The sequence below is a fragment of the Myxocyprinus asiaticus genome, chromosome 22, assembly GCF_019703515.2.
Source record: "Myxocyprinus asiaticus isolate MX2 ecotype Aquarium Trade chromosome 22, UBuf_Myxa_2, whole genome shotgun sequence".
Lineage (NCBI taxonomy): Eukaryota > Metazoa > Chordata > Actinopteri > Cypriniformes > Catostomidae > Myxocyprinus > Myxocyprinus asiaticus.
In genome coordinates, this window is record NC_059365.1 from 17,480,033 (window position 1) to 17,500,491 (window position 20,459).

Below are 20,459 nucleotides of genomic sequence, written 5' to 3' on the forward strand. Positions count from 1 at the left end.
GTTTGCTGTGCCATTTGCTTAATGCAACAGTTTATATCCATTACTTAGACAGTGTCATTGTACTTGTTATGTAATATTCCTGCTCCAAACATAATTCTTTACAAAAATGTGGAAAACTTGCTTAAAAAGGGAGGTGAGAAATCTTTTATTGGTTTGTATGCAACCAATTTGCAATGTTATGATAATGGCATAATCATTAAAATGCACTATACAATGACCTCTGTAATATAACAATTGATGTACATTTTCATAATGACACACAAAACATACTTTGTAAATGTGCACAAATCCAAAAATCCTGCCTTCCATGATTCAACTGCACTGCAATCTATGACTCTCATTTGAGCATTTTGAGCAAACAAACACTTCAGAACTTGTAGACTTAAGAAACATTTTCAAATGCTCAGGTTCAAGTTAGACCACCTCTGTATTCTAGCATCACTAGTGGATCAAAAAAATAGTCGTTGACAACAGTGAACCATGAAGTGTAGACTGAGATGGTAACAGAATACTGGAGTGCAAGCCAACAGTTTCTAACTTTTGAAGACGTAAAACCATGTGCACAAACTTGTTGATGGTTCAAACTGTTTATCAAACAAGTTTCTAAAAAAATGAGCTAATAGCCTACTCATTGAAGAGTTAAAAAAAAAAAAAAAATTCTTAAAAGAAAACAAAGTGAACAATGGATAATTTTACAACATGACTTTTTAAAACATTCATTACATAACTTCTTCCTCATCAAGATCATCAGACCTTTCGGTTGCGTAAAACAGGTTGACCTATGAACACTGAACATTACAGAATATACCTGTCAGAAATTCAGAAACACATGTAATATGTAGAGTTACAGAGTGAAGACAAAAAGCAGAATAATCAGAATACAAGTTACAAGTAGTGTTACATGAGCAACTTAATATCTCTGGCACTTAAAATAAGATCTAGTCAATTGAATTAATTCTATAACTGAGAAGTAAACACGAGGTGATTTAAAAAAAAACAATAAAGGACGTAGCTATTCTGTGATGTTGGGCATTCGCCAATATCTGCACTGCATAGCTTTTCCAAAATCTAATCAATGTTTCACAGTTATTTGATAATGCCAAATTACCACAATTTTTTCCCATTTTTAGAACTAAGTATAAAGGCTATGTTCTAAAAATGTTTTTTTTTTTTTTTTTTTTAATCTTTAATATTAGTATTATTATTTAACTAACTAACAGTAGACGTAAACCTTTCTGTGGAAATCTTAATACTTTTACTCATTAGAAAATCAAGTATGTTTTGTGAATAAGTTTTCCCTTTCTCCTCCAAACACATTTCAATGCAAATTGCTCATAGACAGACGTATGAGTTATAGGGGTGCAAATATTTTTTCTGACAACAATTCAATTTGATACTGATTGTTTATTAAATGACACAATGTACTGCTAAATTTCTAAGAAGAAGAATCTGAATTTTGGTCACAGTTTGGATTGGTTCATTGTTATTGTTTTGATACAGTTTCTTATTATTTTCAAGTATATGCTAAATTATGGGACAATTCAACCTGTAGTGGTCAAAAATGTTATTTTGATAAGAAATGAATGCATATTACATTGTAATGTGATGTAATTATTAGCAATTGAGTCAATCAATGAACTAAATCTATAATGCATTGAATTTTCATTGTCAGATCGATAATCATTGTCAGATCAGTGCGCATCAGTTCATTTACACCCCTGATGTCATACTACATGACCTGATCACAGCACATGCGAGAGCATCAGCACTGAGAGCTACAGTGATACAACATTGTTCATGATGGCAGTGACTTTAAGGCAGAACTGTAAACACAGAGCTCGGTCTGTAAGCAGGTTGGTGAATTCTGTGGATAACAGCCAGTTACTGTGAGACTATGTCTGCCCGTCTTTAACATGGGCTAGTCTTCTCCATGTTAATCAAATACTCCACATTGCCTTCATTTACTGTCAGCTTCTTTTTCTCCATCACACCACCACAGTTCTGTAGATGCCTCTTGCGTTCAGCACTATGCCAGATCCCATAACCAAAATAGATGAGGAAACCTGTGTATTTATATTAAAGTTAAGATTAATATGAAATTTGTATGCCTATTTCTTACAATAAATAAATAAATAAATAACAGTATAGCTGGTCACAGCATACAGTATGTTGTGTTGTGAAAACCGGTGTGCTGGTGATCAATCAGGATAGATAACAAACCTAACAACAAGCAAGACATCATTGGTCACCCATTTCCACCAGTATGAACACCTTGGCTATGTTGGTCCACCAGATATACTAGTGGTTCTAAACTGGTTTTGCTTCAGGGCCCAGGTTTTACATTGGACATCAAGTTGTGACTCAGTATTCAGTTTTGTTCATGGTTTGTGCGTGTGTGTGTGTGTGTGTGTGTGTGTGTGTGTGTGTGTGTGTGTGTGTACATACTTAGCTATAGTTTTGGTTACAAAGAAGTCAGCTAAATCTGACAAAACCTCCATTTGAGGACATTTTGGGATGTCCTCATTTGGAAAAACATTCCATTCATAAAATAATGTTCCTAAAAACGCTTTTCTTCTAAAATGTTTCTTCTAAATTCTACAAATTATTTTTAAAATTATATTCTTTTAGGGTTAGGGTGTGGGTTTAGGTTAGTCTATAGTTATTATAACTGACTTTATATAAAAACAATAGAAGCCTACATTATGTCCCCATTTAGATAGCTAAGTAACAGTAATTAGCACTTACCTATTGCCATCCAGATGGAGAAACGGATCCATGTGTCTCCACTAAGCTGAACCATGAGATAGACATTGACAAATATACTCAAAATGGGTAGATAGGGCAACAGAGGAACCTGAAGCAAAAAGAAAACACTGCTTTCAACATCTGCTTGACTGCACTCTGCTCAGTAATCACTAATGAAATGAGCCAAAACACTGTGAATGGAGACTTTTTCAGGCTGAATAACTTTGTTTTCCATGTCGGATAAGGATAACACACAATGCGACCCTAAAGAGCACACAGAGTGCTTTGCAAACAGAGTTGTTTTATACAGGCTATTAGCCTAAAGCCCAGCGCTCTATTGGGCAGAATACACATCAGCAACAGTTTGTTATTATAAGACCCCATGAAATCAAAAATTGAAAAAAAGTTGAACAAATTAACCTTTTAGCATACACTACCAGTCAAAAGTTTTGAAACACTCATTCTTTATTATAATTGTTTTTTCACATTTTAGAATAATAGCAAAATCATCTAAACTATGGAATAACATAAATGGAACTATGGGAATTATGTTGTGACTAAACAAAATCCAAACTTAATCAAAACTGTGTTATATTTTAGCATCTTCAAAGTAGTCACCCTTTGCCTAGAATTTGCAGAAATGTACTCTTGACATTTTCTCAACCAACTTCTTGAGGTATCACCCTGGGATGCTTTTTAAACAGTATTGAAGGAGTTCCCATCTATGTTGGGCACTTATTGGCTGCTTTTCTTTATTATTTGGTCCAAGTCATCAATTACAAAAAACTTTTTTTATTTTTTTATTAAATTTTATTTTTATAATGAAAAAAATTAATTTGGTGGCACAATTATATTTTTGTCTACAAAACTAATTTCAACATTTAAGCATACCCCTTCAGATCAGTTGTTCTTATCTGGAAAATACAGACCAAAAATACAGATGACTCATCTAGCACTACACAGATTTGTATCCAATTAAATGCTCTAAAGAAGAATGATAATGCCCCTCCCCCTATTTGCACCTGAAACAAACTAGAATGTAGCAAATCATGGTTCATGGCTGTGACGTAACTAAAATAACCCTGTATAGTTTTTCAAAAAAGGAATGAGCTCTTCAATACTTTATTTCCTGCCCAAAATTCCTGTTTCAACATGTCAACACAAGAAAGAAAACTGCAATTTCACGGTATAGTTAAAGGGATAGTTATCTTACCATTTACTCACCCTCATGCCATCCCAGATGTGTATGACTTTCTTTCTTCTGTTGAACACAGACAAATATTTTTAGACAAATATTTCAGCTCTTTAGGTCCATACAATGTACGTGTATGGTGGCCAGAACTTTGAAGGTCCAAAAAGCATATAAAGGCAGCATAAAAGTAATCCATACGACTCCAGTGGTTAAATCCTTATCTTCAGAAGCAATATGATAGGTGTGGTGAGAAACAGATCAATATTTAAATCCTTTTTAACTATAAATCTCCACTTTTGCTTCCACATTTCTACACCCACACCTATTATATATATTCTGAAGACATGGATTTAACCACTGGAGTCATATGGATTACTTTTATGCTGCCTTTATGTGGTTTTTGGAACTTCAAAGTTCTGGCCACTATTCAATTGCATTGTATGGACCTACAGAGCTGAAATATTCTTCAAAAAATCTTTGTTGTGTTCAACAGAAGAAAGAAAGTCATACACATCTGGGATGGCATGAGGGTGAGTAAATGATGGGAGAATTTAAATGTTTGGGTAAACTATCCTTTTAAGGGTTTGAAAGTGATGTGTTTTTGTACAGAATGTGAATAATTTTTCATTTTGTTTCAATTTGTGTTTCAAATATCAGTAATGCTTGATAATGTTCACTTGTATGTCATATGGTGGCTTTGATGGTGTATGCGTTGTATGTCCTATAACAACTGTAACTTTTTGATTGCTCCATAAACTTGCATACCATAAATGAAACTTTCTTCCTCGTCTGAGGTTGTCTGCAAACCAAAAAGATGCACGTAATAAAGATGAACAAGGATGATGCTAAAACCCCCAGGGCCCATGGCTCCATGGCAACAATGGCTTGTCCATAGTATGTGTTGAGTGTGCTTACAACACACACAACAAGCACTGCAGGGGAAAAACAGACACAGATCAGTGTGACTACAGACGTAAACTTTCAGAGCAGATGCCAGATTGTCTGGGATTTTATTTGGAAGCCAAAGGCCAAAGATCTATCAAAGCAATCTTTAACTACTGCAGTACTAACCTATGATAATAACAGACACATTGACGGCTGCTGAGGTCTGTTCAGTGGGCAGCAAAGGAGGGTTGAGGAGAGAGCGTAGGGTTACACCTCCATCCTTTAGCATGTTGAGGTGAGACTCAGACTCCGTCAGTTCAGATTCACCTACCTCTTTCTTCCCTTCACTGATCCTAGACCTCTCAAACGCAGCATCCGGCTGATATCTGATATGTAAGTGTTGTTGCAAATAGCATTGAATTTGTATTTGAAATAGCTGTTTCATGCAATCAGAATAAGAAAACATTATAAATACAATAATCAAATGTGACAGTAAACAACATACTGTCTATGGAGAATATCACAAGAACTATGCCAATGCTTAAAGGTTAAGTGAGTAATTTCTCTGCCAATAGGGTAACCAAACCGAATAGCAAAAAATAATGTTCCCAAACCCTGCCTCTGCACATCAAGCTGGGAAAAACATTTCAACTTTAAGTTGTAAAGTTGCAAAGTGACACATGAGCACTAGATGGCAGATCATTTATAGTAAACATCCTGCTTGCAGCAGATTTAATTAAACACACTTGAGCAAAGCCGTTCAGATAATAACATAACAATGTTCACTAACCTAAGGATAAGAACACATGCAGCTACTAAGGAGTATGCCAGCAAGGTTCCAATAGACATCATGTCCACCAATGCTTTCAAGTCAAACAGGAAAGCCATGATAGCTGTTGGTGTGAAACAAAAGCTGATCAGGTGTAGTAAACTTATTTCAGACTTTTAAAAAATTACTTCATGTACAACTATGAAATTAAACCTTAAAGAAATAGTTCACCCAAAAATGAAAATTTGCTGATAATTTACTCACCCTCAGGCCATCCAATATGTATCTAAGTTTCTTCATCAAAACAGAATTTAAGATTTTTAGGATTTCATTTCAGGCCTCCTCCTTTAAACAATGCAAGTGAATGTACTCCATTTTTTTGATGGTCCAAAATGCATATTTAGGGTGCATCGACAAATAAATTTCTTCTGAACCCAAACAATTGATTATTTTTAGAAACAAAACAATACTTATATACTTTTTAACTACAAATGTTCGCTTCCGTATATCTCTGTGATGTTCGCTCATGAGAGGGATGACGCAAGCTCGTTGGTGAGGTCACGCGTGGAGGAGGAAGCAGGAAGCTCGTCATTGTTTACAAGAGAAACTTGCACAGACCAAGCGCCGTTCACAAACCAAAACAGTCCAAACAATTTCAAACACGATGTTGGAGGATTTTGATTTTAGAAGAGAAGAGGAGATGGAGTTTTTTGCCCAACCCTACCTATTTGAGCCTGAATACACCGATGAGGAACTGAGGGAGATGGAGGAGGCTGCAGCAGCGGCACAATCAGAAGTCTCGGGGAGGCAGATATCTATGAAGACATGGTGGTGCACATGTAGTAAATGCCAACCAATGCCAACAGAGGCAGAGAGCCTGTGCTACCACGATTGGACCATAGCAATCCAATTGTTGGAAACAATTAGCGAGGCAGCCGGTGAGAACACTCCTAGTCCTAGCTGCATTACCAAACATAATGGTTTTCCACCATTACTGAGCCGCAGCATTTTAGAGGTGTTTTTCAATTTGCCACGAATAAACCGGAAGTGCCGTCTGAGGCCAGAAGGACCCAATGGCACCCTATCAGTAGAGTAAGTATCATGTTTTGTTTGTTACTATAGCTACTATATAGAAATATATAGGCTATATGACAAAGTTTTCACACATACCTGAGTTCGCTGGAAAAAGAGAACCCTTTGTTTCTTTCGATGGTATGAAATCCTCAGGGGTAAAATGTTCATTGCACACCCTCCAATATTTGAGAGAATGTAGGTCTGTACTGATATCCAGGTTCAGATAAGCCAGAGCTTCAATCGCTCATGACCATGTATAGGCAATCGATGAAAAGTTTATATTTTTCCGGTGTGCATTTTCTTTGGGGTTTCTGAAGGTTGAAGCATCCAGGATACTCATGCCAAACGACCATTTTGAACAATACACTTATACAAATACAAATCTACATCAAAGACAATTAAACTTTTGTACAGCACTGCTTCTCTTGTAAACAATGTCCCGCTTCCTGTCTCCTCCTCCACGTGACGCGTGACCTTACCAACGAGCTTACGTCATCCCTCTTATGAGCGCACATCACAGAGATGTATGGAAGTGAACATTTGTAGTTAAAAAGTATATAAGTATTGTTTTTCTTTCTAAAAATAATCAATTGTTTGCATTCAGAAGAACTTTATTTGGTGACTGGAGTCATATGGATTATTTTGATGCACCCTAAATATGCATTTTGGACCGTCAAAAAATGGAGGACATTCACTTGCATTGTTTAAAGGAGGAGGCCTGAAATAAAATCCTAAAAATCTTAAATTCTGTTTTGATGAAGAAACTCAGATACATCTTGGATGGCCTGAGGGTGAGTAAATTATCAGCAAATGTTCATTTTTGGTTGAACTATTCCTTTAATGGTTGACAAATGAGGGACATTTGAAGGGCACTTAAAAAGGACTTAAACATTTGAATGACTGTTATAAATCAAGTTTAAATCTAAGTCAAGTCTAAACATTTATAAATATGTTAAAGGGTTTGGTTTGAACACTGAAGGAGCAAAATTGTTGGTCTAAGCCAACAGACCCCCACTGTTGTTAAAGGGATAGCTCGCCCCAAAACTGAAAATTCTCTCATCATTTACTCACCCTCATGCCATCCCAGATATGTATGACTTTCTTTCTTCTGCAGAACACAAATGGAGATTTTTAAAATATCTCAGCTTTGTTGGTCCATACAATGCAAGTGAATGGTGACCAGATATTTGAATCTTCAAAAAGCACATAAAGGCAGCACAAAAGTAGTAGTAGTAGTGAATCATTATTGTCCATTCCAAGGGCAATTTCTAATCCATAAGACTTCAGTGGTTAAATCCATGACTTTAGAAGCGATATGATAGTTGTGGGTGAGAAACAGATCAATATTTACGTCCTTTTTTACTATAAATCTCCAGTTTCACTTTCTTCTTTTGTTTTTTGGCAATTTGCATTCTTCGTGCATATTGCCACCTACTGGTCGGGGCTGGTCAAAGGTGGAGATTTATAGAAAAAAAGGACTTAAACATTTATCCTTTTCTCACCAACAACTATCATATTCTGAAGACATGGATTAAACCACTGGAGTCGTATAGATTACTTTTGTTCTGCCTTTATCTGCTTTTTGGAACTTTACAGTTCAGGTCACCATTCGCTTACATTGTAAGGACCAACAGAGCTGAGATGTTCTTTAAAAAATCTTTGTTTGTTTTCTGCAGAAGAAAGAAAGTCAGACACATCTAATGGCATGAGGGTGAGTAAATGATAAGAGATGGGTGAACAATCCCTTTAAGGATATGTCCCTGATGTCCCTCACAATATATGATATTTTCATAGCTCATCTGCATTTTAATTCTGTGAAAGAGTGCATGGGTAATGATCCCTGTATATAGCACTAACTTTCAAAGCAAATAATGCACTTTGAAATGAATGTAGTAAACAGTCCTCTTAAAGAGCCCCTCAAATGTTTGATTAAAACACAACTCAATAAAAAAAAAAAAAAAAGTGCAAACACTATGTCACAAACTATAGGAACCTGTATAAATAAAATATTTTACATTCAGTGGCCCCAAAGCTATGTGAACTCTTAAAATGCATGAATTTAATTGCATTAATTGCATTATTTGTATTTAGATTTTATTTAGATTTAGATTTAGATTTAAGTCTTATGGATCTTGCCAATGTTTTTTTTTTTTGTTTTTTTTGTGCAAAATTGACAGACAGAAAGGGAACAGTTATCTTGTATTGTACAATTTAAAAACACACTTCTTTTTGTAAAATGTTTTGCTTAAAAAGTGTGCTTGTACAACTGACATAAATAAATGCCACTTAGTTTGATATGTTGTTTTCTAATGCTATGACAACATTCACACATTAAAATTGAGCTAAGATGGCTCCACATACTTTTTGGGGTCACTGTACAAAAGGGCATGCACGGCTTATTTCATTTTTATACATTTTATAAGGTAAATCTACCTATTTGGAAAAATTAGTAAACTATGACTGCACTAAAATTGCCTTAATAATCCAAGTGTAAATAAAAGCAACATACAATTGCATTTTACTCTACATGGGTTACTGATTATAACTTGCAGTTTAACTGTTTCTTTGTAAATAAAACGCATTATCAATAGCCAATAGGTCTCTTGATTCTAATAAGTAGAATGTTTTAATCTCAGTATGTGACTGAATAGTGTTTGTATGTTCTGTTGAAAGCAGCTCCAGATCAGATGTGCCCTATGACCTCTAAAACAGGTGCTTAATCATCCCTCACAGCAAGGAGGCGCTGTACAGTAACAAACACAACTGCTATAGGATAGGCCTAACATGTGTAATATGCAGGGGGTTCCGAAACCAAAAGCTGTCCCGCTTCCTCGCCCCTTGGCTATGCTTCCCCTATGTTCTCTCATTTCTTTAAAAGTCCTTAGAATCCACAAACATCCACTGAGCTGACCCCTGCTAGCATCAAAGTGCTCTATTTCCACAGCACCCACTCTAAGGGAAATACTACGAATCTCTCCCTGCATCTGTCAGCGGTCCATTACACATCTGCACCTGACACAGGATTTCAGATATATATAATAAAGTGACTGGGCTTTTTCTAGATGGTAGCAACATAAGAGTGAAGTCCTTTTATTTTTCTGCCAACTTCACAAAGCACTCGCTTTTGCATGCAATTGATTATTTTTGAAGACTACACACTGCTGTTCAATCCCATATGGAGGGATATAGAAAGAAATTATTATATAAATCATAAATGTTATAAATAAAAATGCAATGAAATGTGAGCATAAATTAATAAGGCATTATAGCTGTCAATCAATTGCAATTCTAATCGAACTGATTACATGATATGCTGATTAATTAATCACAATTAATCACATGTATCAAACTTTCTGAGAAAGGCCCCCAAATAAAAATAATATAATATAATATAATTGTGGATGTTGTGGATGTTTCCTGGTTGGTTGTCTGTCAGTCGGGTCCTGTCCTGTCCTGTCCTATTCCAGCTCGTCATCTGGTTTGTCACCCTGGACTGTGTCTTTTTTTCCTCTTTGGGGTAATTTTTGTTTGTTTTTGTTATATTTTTGTTAAAAGCCCTTATCGCTACTCTGCATTTGAGTCCTGCCATTTCCTCAACCCAAACCTGACAAATATTATAATATAATATTCATAATTATTTAATTATAATATAACAAAAAATGCCATGAAATATGCCATGTAATACGTCTTAATGTAATATCATGAACAAAAATAAATATAAAATGAAATAAAAAATAACAGTACATCATGAAATGTTGCAATCAATAACTTAATTTATGCAAATACATATTTATGTAAATAATTTTGTTTATTATTGCAACATTTCATGATGTATTAAATTATTTAATGATATCTGTATTCATTTTGATTTTTAGTATCACCATCAGCACCAATAACACACTGAAAACATGCACCCATCAACAGTGTAATTAAGCAGACACACTGCACCTCCACCAGGCTGACAAAAACAGGACGGCAGGCCAAGCAAGGCCTACCTCGGTCTTAGCTTACCCGCGGTAGTGCCTGCTGCCATAGTGGCAGCCACTGGTGACTGACGCTTACTCACTTTGGAAAGAAATCTGAATAGTATGCCATCTCGCGCCATGGCAAATAGTATACGTGGAAGAGGGAACATGGAACCCAACAGGCTAAAGACAAAAAAGGGGTCATGTTTCAAACAGCTGGAACTCTGGAAGGAAGGAAACATATTAACCACCACTGGCAAGTGTGAAGGAGCAAATCTTGGCCATATCCAGACAATTCTGTTAACCCATTAGTGCTTTTCAAATAGATAATTAATAGCAGGGATCCCACACTCTTTGACTAATAAACTTAAATAGACCATAAATAGAAACATGTATATTCACTATAGAAATGTCCATGACTTTTATATTAATTTAAATGAATTTTCCAGGTCTGGAAATCACAGTTTTAAAATTCCCTGATATTTTCAGGTTTTCCAGGACTGTGGGAATCCCGTAAGAGATACATTCATTTTATGTATGGTTTTGCACTCTTTTTCACATTTGCCTGGTGGAACACATGGGCAGTTTGCACAGCAATCGTGCCTCCAACTCTCACCTGCAACTACACCGGAAGACATTGTGGCAATAAGTGGGGTCTTCGTCTTAGGATTGATTTGGGCTAACACTTTGAAAAGCACCCCATCCTGTGCCATAGCATAGATTACACGCGGCATTGGGAAAATGGAGCCCAGCAGACTGCATGTGAGGCAAAGACATCAGCAGAAGCAACAGGTCAATTAATTACATGCTTCAGAGCTGATCCCAAAGACTTCTTCTGCTGTATAGAGGACTCAATAAACTGTTTTTTTTTTTTTTTTTTTTTGTCTTTTTAAAATCAACATGAAATACAAATTGCTCCTATATACTATCTTAATACAAATTCATGGTCTTCTTGTGCACAATTATATAGTGCACATTTGTCCCAAAAATGTGCCTTTCTAATCATTTATAAAAATGTAACAACTTGCTACACCTTTGAAAGGACGTTTCACCAAGCCCTATTTTTTTATTCGCTCTCTTCCAACTTCCTGTCATAAAAAGACCACTTTTTTCATAATTCAATCAGTTTCCAATGGATATTTTCCCATACTACATTTTATCTTGTTGAAATTCATGTTTCACTCTACAGAAGTAAAATGGGTTGCAAACACAGTTTCATGTTGATTTTAAGAAATATAAAAAAGAATAAAATCTGAGCATTGTACAGCACATAGCAAATAAAGAAAATGGGACCAGACATACAGTTACATCATCTTCATTTTTTCCTGGGAGTTTTGTTAAAGGCCCAAAGGCTACAGTATCTTGGATTCCTAATATCCAGCAAGCAGTCAAATTAAAATTGGCACCGATCAAAAATCTTCAATGAATGTATTCCAGAACAGTATTAAAGAAATTCCAACAACCATAATGATATAAATTGGATAAAGGATGGATGGATCATGTCATTCATGTTTCTTTAGGGGGTGTTGCTAGATGCCAAACAATACGTTCTATTTAACTGATTTAGATCACCAGGAAAAAGTAAAAACACAAGTTGCATGAGTACATTTTGTTCTAAAAGAGAGCAAGTGCAAACCTGATTACAAGTAAAAGCAATGTTCAATGGCTCTCTTTCAAACAAATCACCATCACAAAGTCATTAGAGATGCAAAGCATAGTAATCAATCCACCACAGACCCAACTATGAACTTCAACAAAGAATATTCAAAAATTAGGAAGGAATTGTGTTTAACTGAATTAACATGTAATAAAAAAGACAAAATGATTATATTTTGTTATATTACCTTCTGCAGTGTTTGATCTCAGCATGCTGCCTCAAAATACAATCTTATAAGAAGCCCTGGCCAGCAGAACAGCATTGTGAAAGCAAAGCAGGAAGTTTACCTGGTTGATAGAGCGCAAAGCGATCCTGCTGCCACTACATATTTCGCCGGTCCCCAGCCCACATATTCAAAAGCCATAGGCAGGGGACTCTTCTCATCCAACAGGTAGTACGGCATCATAAGTGTGAGGGCCGCAGACACTCCAAAGTAGGCAAGGAAGCAGACCAGCAGGGAGACGACTATACCAATGGGAATGGCCCTCTGGGGGTTCTTCACCTCCTCACCTAATCACAATAAAATATTACATCAATTTATTCATCCGTGGTCATACATTCATGTCTGTTATTATAATCTGTGATCATAGGCAGGCCCAGATGGAATATGCAAACATAGCTGAGAGTAGAACACTTTTTTTTTAGAAACACGCGAGGGGTGGAAGATGTGCAGAACTTTGAAAATGATGAGCACTCTAAGGGGCCATTCACACAAAAATGTGTCATGCGTTAAAAAAGGTAGATGTAGTGAAATTAATGGATACGGATTGCAGGTGTCTCGAGACGCACTTTTAAAAGTTTAGTTTCTTTAACTAGTAAAAATGCATCCTGTGTAAAAAGGCCCTTATTCTGTAGAAATCCAGATTCACGTACACGTACAGATTCCGTGTGGGCCTGTGATTACTAGATTTACTATATGTTTATCTATCATGAGAAAAGCTGTGTTTGAATACCTGTGGTTGCAATGCAGTCAAATCCCACAAAGGCATAAAAGCATGTGGCTGCCCCAGCCAGTGTCCCACTAAAGCCATAAGGCAAAAAGCCCCCTGCACCATAATCACTGGTAACATTAGCCGAATGTGAGAGGTTCCTGTAATGAAACATTTTGACAGTTTAGAAATAAATTTATCTTGTTATGAACACCAAAAGTTGAAAGCTGGCATCCTTCATCCAAGTAAAAAAAAAAAAAAAAAAAAAAATAGTTATGTTTAACAGAAGACATATTCTTCACCTTCTGACAATTGTGGCATTTATTAGAGATTCTTCTGACAGATTCCAGTTGAGTGAGTCTCCTTTTACGAAACCAGATATAATAACAAACATAAGCACAAGCACGTTTACAGCTGTGAAGATTTTGTTGACCCAAGCTGACTCTTTCACCCCGAAGGACAGAAGACCTGTGTGTGTGGGGGGGGGGGGGGGGGTTTAATGCATTAGGTATAATGAAATAACAATGAACAACATATTTTCTACAGCATTTAATAATCTTTGTTAATGTTAGTTTATATAAATACAATTGTTCATTGTATGTTATTTTAGTTCATAGTGCATTAACTAATGTTTGCATATACAACTTTTGATTTAAAAAATGAATTACTACAGTATATGTTGAAATGAACGTGAACTAAGATTAATAAATGCTGTGAAGGAAATGCATTGTTAGTTCATGTTAACAAATATTGTTAACTAATGTTAACAAATTGAACATTATTGTAAAGTGTTACCAATGCATTCAGGAGTTTGTCTAATTGTACTGGACATAAAATTAAATTATCCAAAACAGATAAAAGGTTTGCAAAACACTTGCTTGTTATTTCCAGTCTACTGAATTGAACAACAGAATTTTAATAGGACTTTTTTGTTTCACCTGACAGAAGTAAGATCAGGCAAACTGCAAAGAAATCAGGGTACTCTGCTAGGCCAGGCAAGCTCATTTTGAAGTACATTTTGCAGAACTTCTCAATGTGGCCCCCTATGAGCTCATCAAAAGTCCCACTCCAGGCCCGTGCCACACTAGACGTCCCTGTTCCAGTAGAATATCAGTTTGTGTTGGAACAATATATTTTCAAATGATTCATATGTACTGTATGTCCACAGTGACAAGCTGTATTAAAGGGATAGTTCAACCAAAAACGAAAATCCTCTCATCATTTACTCACCCTCATGCCATCCCAGAAGTGTATGACTTTGTTTCTTCAGCAGAACACGAACAAATATTTTTAGAAGAATATCTCAGCACTGTTGGTCCATACAATGCAAGTGAATAGTGGCCAGAACTTTGAAGGTCCAAAAAGCATATAAAGGCAGCATAAAAGTAATCCACAAGACTCCAGTGGTTAAATCCATATCTTCAGTAGCAATGTGATAGGTGTGGGTGAGAAACAGATCAATATTTAAGACCTTGTTTACTATAAATCTCCACTTTCACTTTCACATTCTTCTTCTTTTGTTTTTGGTGATTCACATTCTTTGTGTATATCGACACCTACTGGGCAGGGAGGAGAGTTTATAGTAAAAAACGACTTAAATATTTATCTGTTACTCACCCACACCTATCATATCGCTTCTGAAGACATTGATTTAACCACAGGAGTCGTGTGGATAACTTTTATGCTGTCTTTATATGCTTTTTGGACTTGAAAATACTGGTCACCATTTACTTGCATTGTATGGACCTACAGAGCTGAGATATTCTTCTAAAAGTCTTTGTTTGTGTTCAGCAGAAGAAAGAAAGTTATACAAACTGGGATGGCATGAGAGTAAATGATGAGAGAATTTCATTTTTGGATGAACTATCCCTTTAACACTGTTAGCCTATTATTAATTAATGTTTACCTATTACATATGACAGAATGAGGTTCCATCCAGTAATGAATGCCCAGAGCTCCCCCACTGTCACATAACTGTACAGATAGGCCGAGCCCGTCTTTGGTACTCGCGCACCAAACTCGGCATAGCAAAGGCCGGCCATGACAGATGCTAGTGCAGCTATAAGGAAGGACACCACAATGCTGGGGCCAGAATTGCCCTTGGCAACCTCCCCAGCGAGCACATAGACACCGGCCCCAAGTGTACTTCCCACCCCGAGGGCAATGAGATCAACAGTGGAGAGGCAACGGCACAGCTTGGACTCCTCAAGACAGTCCTGGTCCACATTTTTCCTCCTCAAAAGGGAACGGCCAAACGTGAGGCAATGTTTCAGCATTCCTCCTGTGAATAAAAACTGTCCAGAAAATGTTGTATTATATTTTTCAGATAAATAAATCAAGTACGTGTTCTTTTTTTATTATTTATTTATTTATTTATTTATTTTTTTTCTAGGTTAAGAGAACTTTGGCTGAGTACAGATACAGTGGGACAATTATGCTTGCTTAATCAGTAATTCTTCTATGACTAAAAATCGGTATTAATTTCGTCCTTAACCAGTGGGATGACATTTCTGTATTTGGGTCATATTTTAAAAACAAGTCAATGACAAATGAGTAAAATGTCCCACTTTACCTGTATTCGCCCTATAATGATTCAAACTAGATATCTTGTGAACTTTTATGTAGATGATTTGATTAACCCTCATAAAAAAAGGTTTTAAGCGACACATATATTCCTTCAGAAAACCTACTCACAGACTCACATCTCAGAATATTTTTTCTTATGTTCTAACCACAATGAATGCAAAATGTACTGTACTGCAAGATCATCAGGAGCTAAAGTCTAATTTCTGCAGTTAAAGCAGGTTTATGCGTTGCCTAACAAAGAATAATGCAAAAAGCCTGAGGGGATATTGCATAATAGTGGGATAAAATCCTTTCACCTCAGTTTGACAGACATAGGTATTTTGCACATTGTTTTATTGATCAGAGATACCCTTGATCAATTAAAATGTAAGTTTATTGTTTTGTTTTCACCATTGACAATGGTTTACAAGTTTAAGAGGGTATTCTGAACATTCTACCATGGGCAGAATCTCATCATAAAAAAGCACTGTCTCTTTAAACATCCAGATACTGTATAGTTGTTGTTTTTTGGCAATGTGACCATTTGTATGCTCATTCAGTGGCACTAAATGAGTTTGTAGACATAGAAGAACTAAAAAGTACAAAGTTGTCTCCATAAAATTACTCTATTGAATTACTATTGTTACACATAAAACAGGCTTTTTATAAAAAGGTATGGGACATTCTGGTGCATTTCACCTAATTACTGGGCATTAGCATTACATTATGTATGCTCACAACCTGTGAAAGTTGTGAAAGAGTCACACAAACTGAGAATATTTATATGCAAAAGGCTGTATCTATGAGCCACATGCCCGAGGACGTATCACTCTTTATGAAGCACAAATTGACAAGCAACTCAGGCTGCAGTTACAGCATAACATATTTTACAGTTGAACCCCATTTAATTCTTAGGCTACTTACTGTAATGAGTGAGGAATAGAATACTGGCTATCATTAGAATTACAGTAACATTTTATATATATACAAGTTGGTATATATGTATATATAAAAGTACATGTATATTTAACTTTTTCACACAATACTTGTCTGCTTTTAGTCTAATATATCTTCATTTGATCTAATATCATCACAATTTAATTTAAATATATGACCATGTATATTCTTGAACCATTAATTATTCATGGATTTGTCTAAAAAATAATCTACAAATAATGCATTTGCAAAAAAAGACAGTCAAACTTACCACCTGACTGGACACTGGCAGCTGTGGATGAGTCACTTTTGGGGAAGTAATGCCTTTAACAAAGTTCTTACAGCTTTCCCACAAACAAATACACACACCCAACACACACACACCTCAGGGATCTCCTGATTTCTTTAAAAAGCTCACAGATCTCCTAGTCCGAGCCAGTCCTTCCCAAGTCTCAAGTTTGCCCCTTCCTTCTCTCTAGCTCAAATAACATGCAGACCTCAACTGTACTACTTTTACTCCCTTCTTTACGCTGTCTTAACTTGTCCTGCCCTCCAGTGGACTAATCTGGCAGCTGCCCCAAAGAGAAGGAGGAGGAGGGGGAGATAGACTTTTCAGACTCTGGAAGGCAATGCCCCAAAATCACTATTGGTCACCAGAGTTCATGAAATAAAGAACTTTGTGTGTATTAATAGGCAAAAGGAACCATTTTGGTGTCTGATTTGCCTGAAAATGTTAAAAAAAAACACACATATGGCTGAGTAAGTCCCTGCTGCCAGTGCACTTACTGGCCACTGATAAATGGTTAAGGCACTGACACTGACAAACATTGAGACATACAGATCTGTTTGACTAGTGCAGTGTGGAAGAGTTGCTAAAAGCATATGTGCTGATTGGAGAGAGAAACCTGCAAGAGTTATCACAGGTTAAGTATTTAAATGGATGATTGTTTCCCTTATATATAAGTCCATCAGTACAGGGATACAGGGTCAATAGGCCTCTTCAAAACGACATCATCGCAGTGCTGATATCACAAATCTGATACAGCATGGGCTATCTAGTGAAGTACTGAGAGAAATCTATATTTCCAATATTTTTGTTTTCAACAAATGGTCAATGAAAGGTGTTAAACCTTCAAATAATGCTGATTGTCAATCTCAGGAGGTCAAATTAAATTCTGTTTAGTATATAAGTATAATGTATATAACAGTACACTCACTACCCACTTTATTAGGAACAACTGTGTACCTACTTAATGTGATTATCTAATCAGCCAATTGTGTGGCAGCAGTGCAATGCATAAAATCATGCAGATACGGGTCAGGAGTTTCAGTTAATGTTCACATCAACCATCAGAATGGGGAAAATTTTTAATCTAAGTGATTTGGAGCGTGGCATGATTGTTGGTGCAAGACGGGCTGGTTTGAGTATTTCTGTAACTGCTGATCTTCTGGGATTTTCATGCACAACAGTCTCTAGAGTTTACTCAGAATGGTGCCAAAAACAAAAAAACATCCTGTGAGTGGCAGTTCTGCGGATGGAAATGCCTTGTTGATGAGAGAGGTCAGCGGAGAATGGCCAGACTGACTGGTTCGAGCTGACAGAAAGGCTACGGTAACTCAAATAAACACAATTGTAGTGAGCAGAATAGCATCTCAGAATGCACAACACATCAAACCTTGAGTTGGATGGGCTACAACAGAAGAAGACCACATCAGGCACTTTATTGGGACCATAGTGTTTTCAATAAAGTGCTCAGTGAGTAAATATCAATATATATATATATATATATATATACATATATCAATGTCAATTTTATTGTTTAATTTTGTATGTTTACCACAGTTTGGGACATGCCTGAATACAGTTTGAAACAGCTTAATTTGTATGATTTTGCAATGTTTTAGCAATGCACGTTAAATAAGCATAACAATTAAATAGACAAAATGTATAAAATGTAAACAAATAAATACATAAAAACTATGTCAGAATGGGTAACATTATTATTCGGTAGGAGCTAGCTAGTTTTGGACTAAATTTGGGTGAATTTATTAGATTGATTAAATTACTTATTAAAATTTACCATAAATATTTGTTTGAACATTTTTCTTCTTAGGTACCAGGGTTGATGGTTGAGCTTATGCAGTCAAAACAAAAATATTTGTAAAAATCAAATAATAAAAATTAGAAAATGAAATGAAATTATGTACTTTTCAATTGATAAAACTTGCCATTTTCACTTGCCATGATGTAGAAAGTTCCAAATGATATTACTTCTCTGGAGTCATAATTGTTTGTAATAGAAGGGGAAATAATGTGGTAACATGGCTGCAAGCAAAATGTGGGACAATGTGCCTTTCTGCAATAGCATTGCTCTATCATGTATCTGGCTGTGATGTTTTTCCCCTTCAGTTCCTCATCAATTCTAAGCTTGTGTCCATACTTCGTCATTTATTTATCTGAACACCACAGTGAAAGAAAATGCCACCCTTAATGGGTGGGTAAGTAATGGGTAGCTCTGCAAGCATTCACATACTTACCAGGGAAACAAATGAGCTGAAATTCCAACAATGTTGTGCACTGGATATGCCAGCACTGCCACATTCATCAGGTAAAGACAGATCTGGCATGAATTACAAGAAAATAGATCAAAAGCCTGATGCAATGTTAAAAGGACTTCATGCTATATTTGTGAACAGAACAGAAACATTTTGATATAATTATGTAAACTGTAGGTTAAATTCACTGTAACATCTCACAACATAACAGTGCATTAAAAAATTACTCAATGGGCCGTTTGAATTAACTGTCAAACAGCTCTCACTGTTGCTCTGAAAACCAGAGGGGCCTTTCTTTGAGCATAAAATCAAGTCCAAAGAGCAGTTGTGTGCCTCTGCCAATGCAGTCCTACACAGCAGAGAGAACAAAGGTGGACAGGACATTTTGAGAAGTGTGAAGAAACTTGCTGAACTGCTTATTTTTTAATTTCGATGCCCAAGCTTTCATTTTAGGCAAAGTTTCTCTCTGCCTCTCCACACAACTGATTTACTAGATTCGAGTGTCAATGTCATGCACATGGCCATAATGAATTAATCTAATGTGAAAATATCGGTTCCAGTGTCAACAGATTCACATCACTACAGCACAGTTAACACTGTTTGCCATGTGGATGCCTCACACCACTTAACAGAGCTGTCACCAGGAAATGTCCAAATGACTTGGAATATCCAACACAGTGGGGGTACAAATCCTAAATGTATTGGCCAATCAACTTTCATGTAATTTTTTATTGTATTTTTCAGATAAATAAATCAAGTACACATTTTTTGTTTGTTTGTTTGTTTGTTTGTTTGTTTGTTTGTTTGTTTTCTAGTGTTGAATACACACACCAAGAGAACTTTGGTTGAATACAGGTACAGTGGGACACTTACGCTTGCTTAATCATGTAGTAACCAGGGCTCAGGGGAAAATACATCTGAAAGTGACAAAAATGCCCCATATTTCAAAAGTGACAAGAAAAAATGCCCTGTTATTCAGTTCTCTTTTTTTTATAAAGCCAGTATGTCATAATATTCTATACTTGGTCTATTTTGATTTTTTGTATGATAGAGACATGTAGCTATCAGATATCTTTATTAACTATCTCACAGACGTGTGCTGTTGAATGTGTAGCTAATATTATAGAAAAAATATAATTGTATAAAGCTTAATATAAATATATAACATCAGCTCTTAAAACATTAA

At 36.0% G+C, this 20,459-nt stretch overlaps 1 protein-coding gene across 2 annotated transcripts; it reads right to left on the reverse strand.

Moving 5' to 3' along the window:
- Positions 1–129: 129 nt before the first annotated feature.
- On the reverse strand, positions 130–17,224 carry LOC127413190 (cationic amino acid transporter 2-like). 2 transcript variants are annotated; one of them, XM_051650068.1, is made up of 12 exons: positions 16,989–17,224; positions 15,123–15,510; positions 14,155–14,310; positions 13,519–13,684; positions 13,241–13,377; positions 12,575–12,797; positions 10,677–10,813; positions 5,613–5,715; positions 5,009–5,208; positions 4,703–4,869; positions 2,746–2,854; positions 130–2,063 (listed from the first exon to the last, which is right to left on the reverse strand). In XM_051650068.1, the coding sequence occupies exons 2-12, from the start codon at positions 15,490–15,492 to the stop codon at positions 1,909–1,911; spliced, it is 1,923 nt and encodes a 640-aa protein (XP_051506028.1). In that variant the 5' UTR covers positions 15,493–15,510; positions 16,989–17,224; the 3' UTR covers positions 130–1,908. The 2 variants fall into 2 exon arrangements, with proteins under 2 accessions (XP_051506028.1, XP_051506027.1); XM_051650067.1 differs by lacking the exon at positions 10,677–10,813 and adding an exon at positions 11,247–11,386.
- Positions 17,225–20,459: the final 3,235 nt, after the last annotated feature.

Bases quoted from the DNA above. Each gene is read 5' to 3' on its own strand.
- LOC127413190 (XM_051650067.1), bottom strand. From the start codon at position 15,492: ATGCTGAAACATTGCCTCACGTTTGGCCGTTCCCTTTTGAGGAGGAAA. The intron at 13,378-13,518 runs GTGAAGAATATG...GTTTCATTACAG, and splicing joins AATGCCACAATTGTCAGAAG to GAACCTCTCACATTCGGCTA. The intron at 2,064-2,745 runs GTAAGTGCTAAT...ATAAATACACAG, and splicing joins CTCCATCTGGATGGCAATAG to GTTTCCTCATCTATTTTGGT.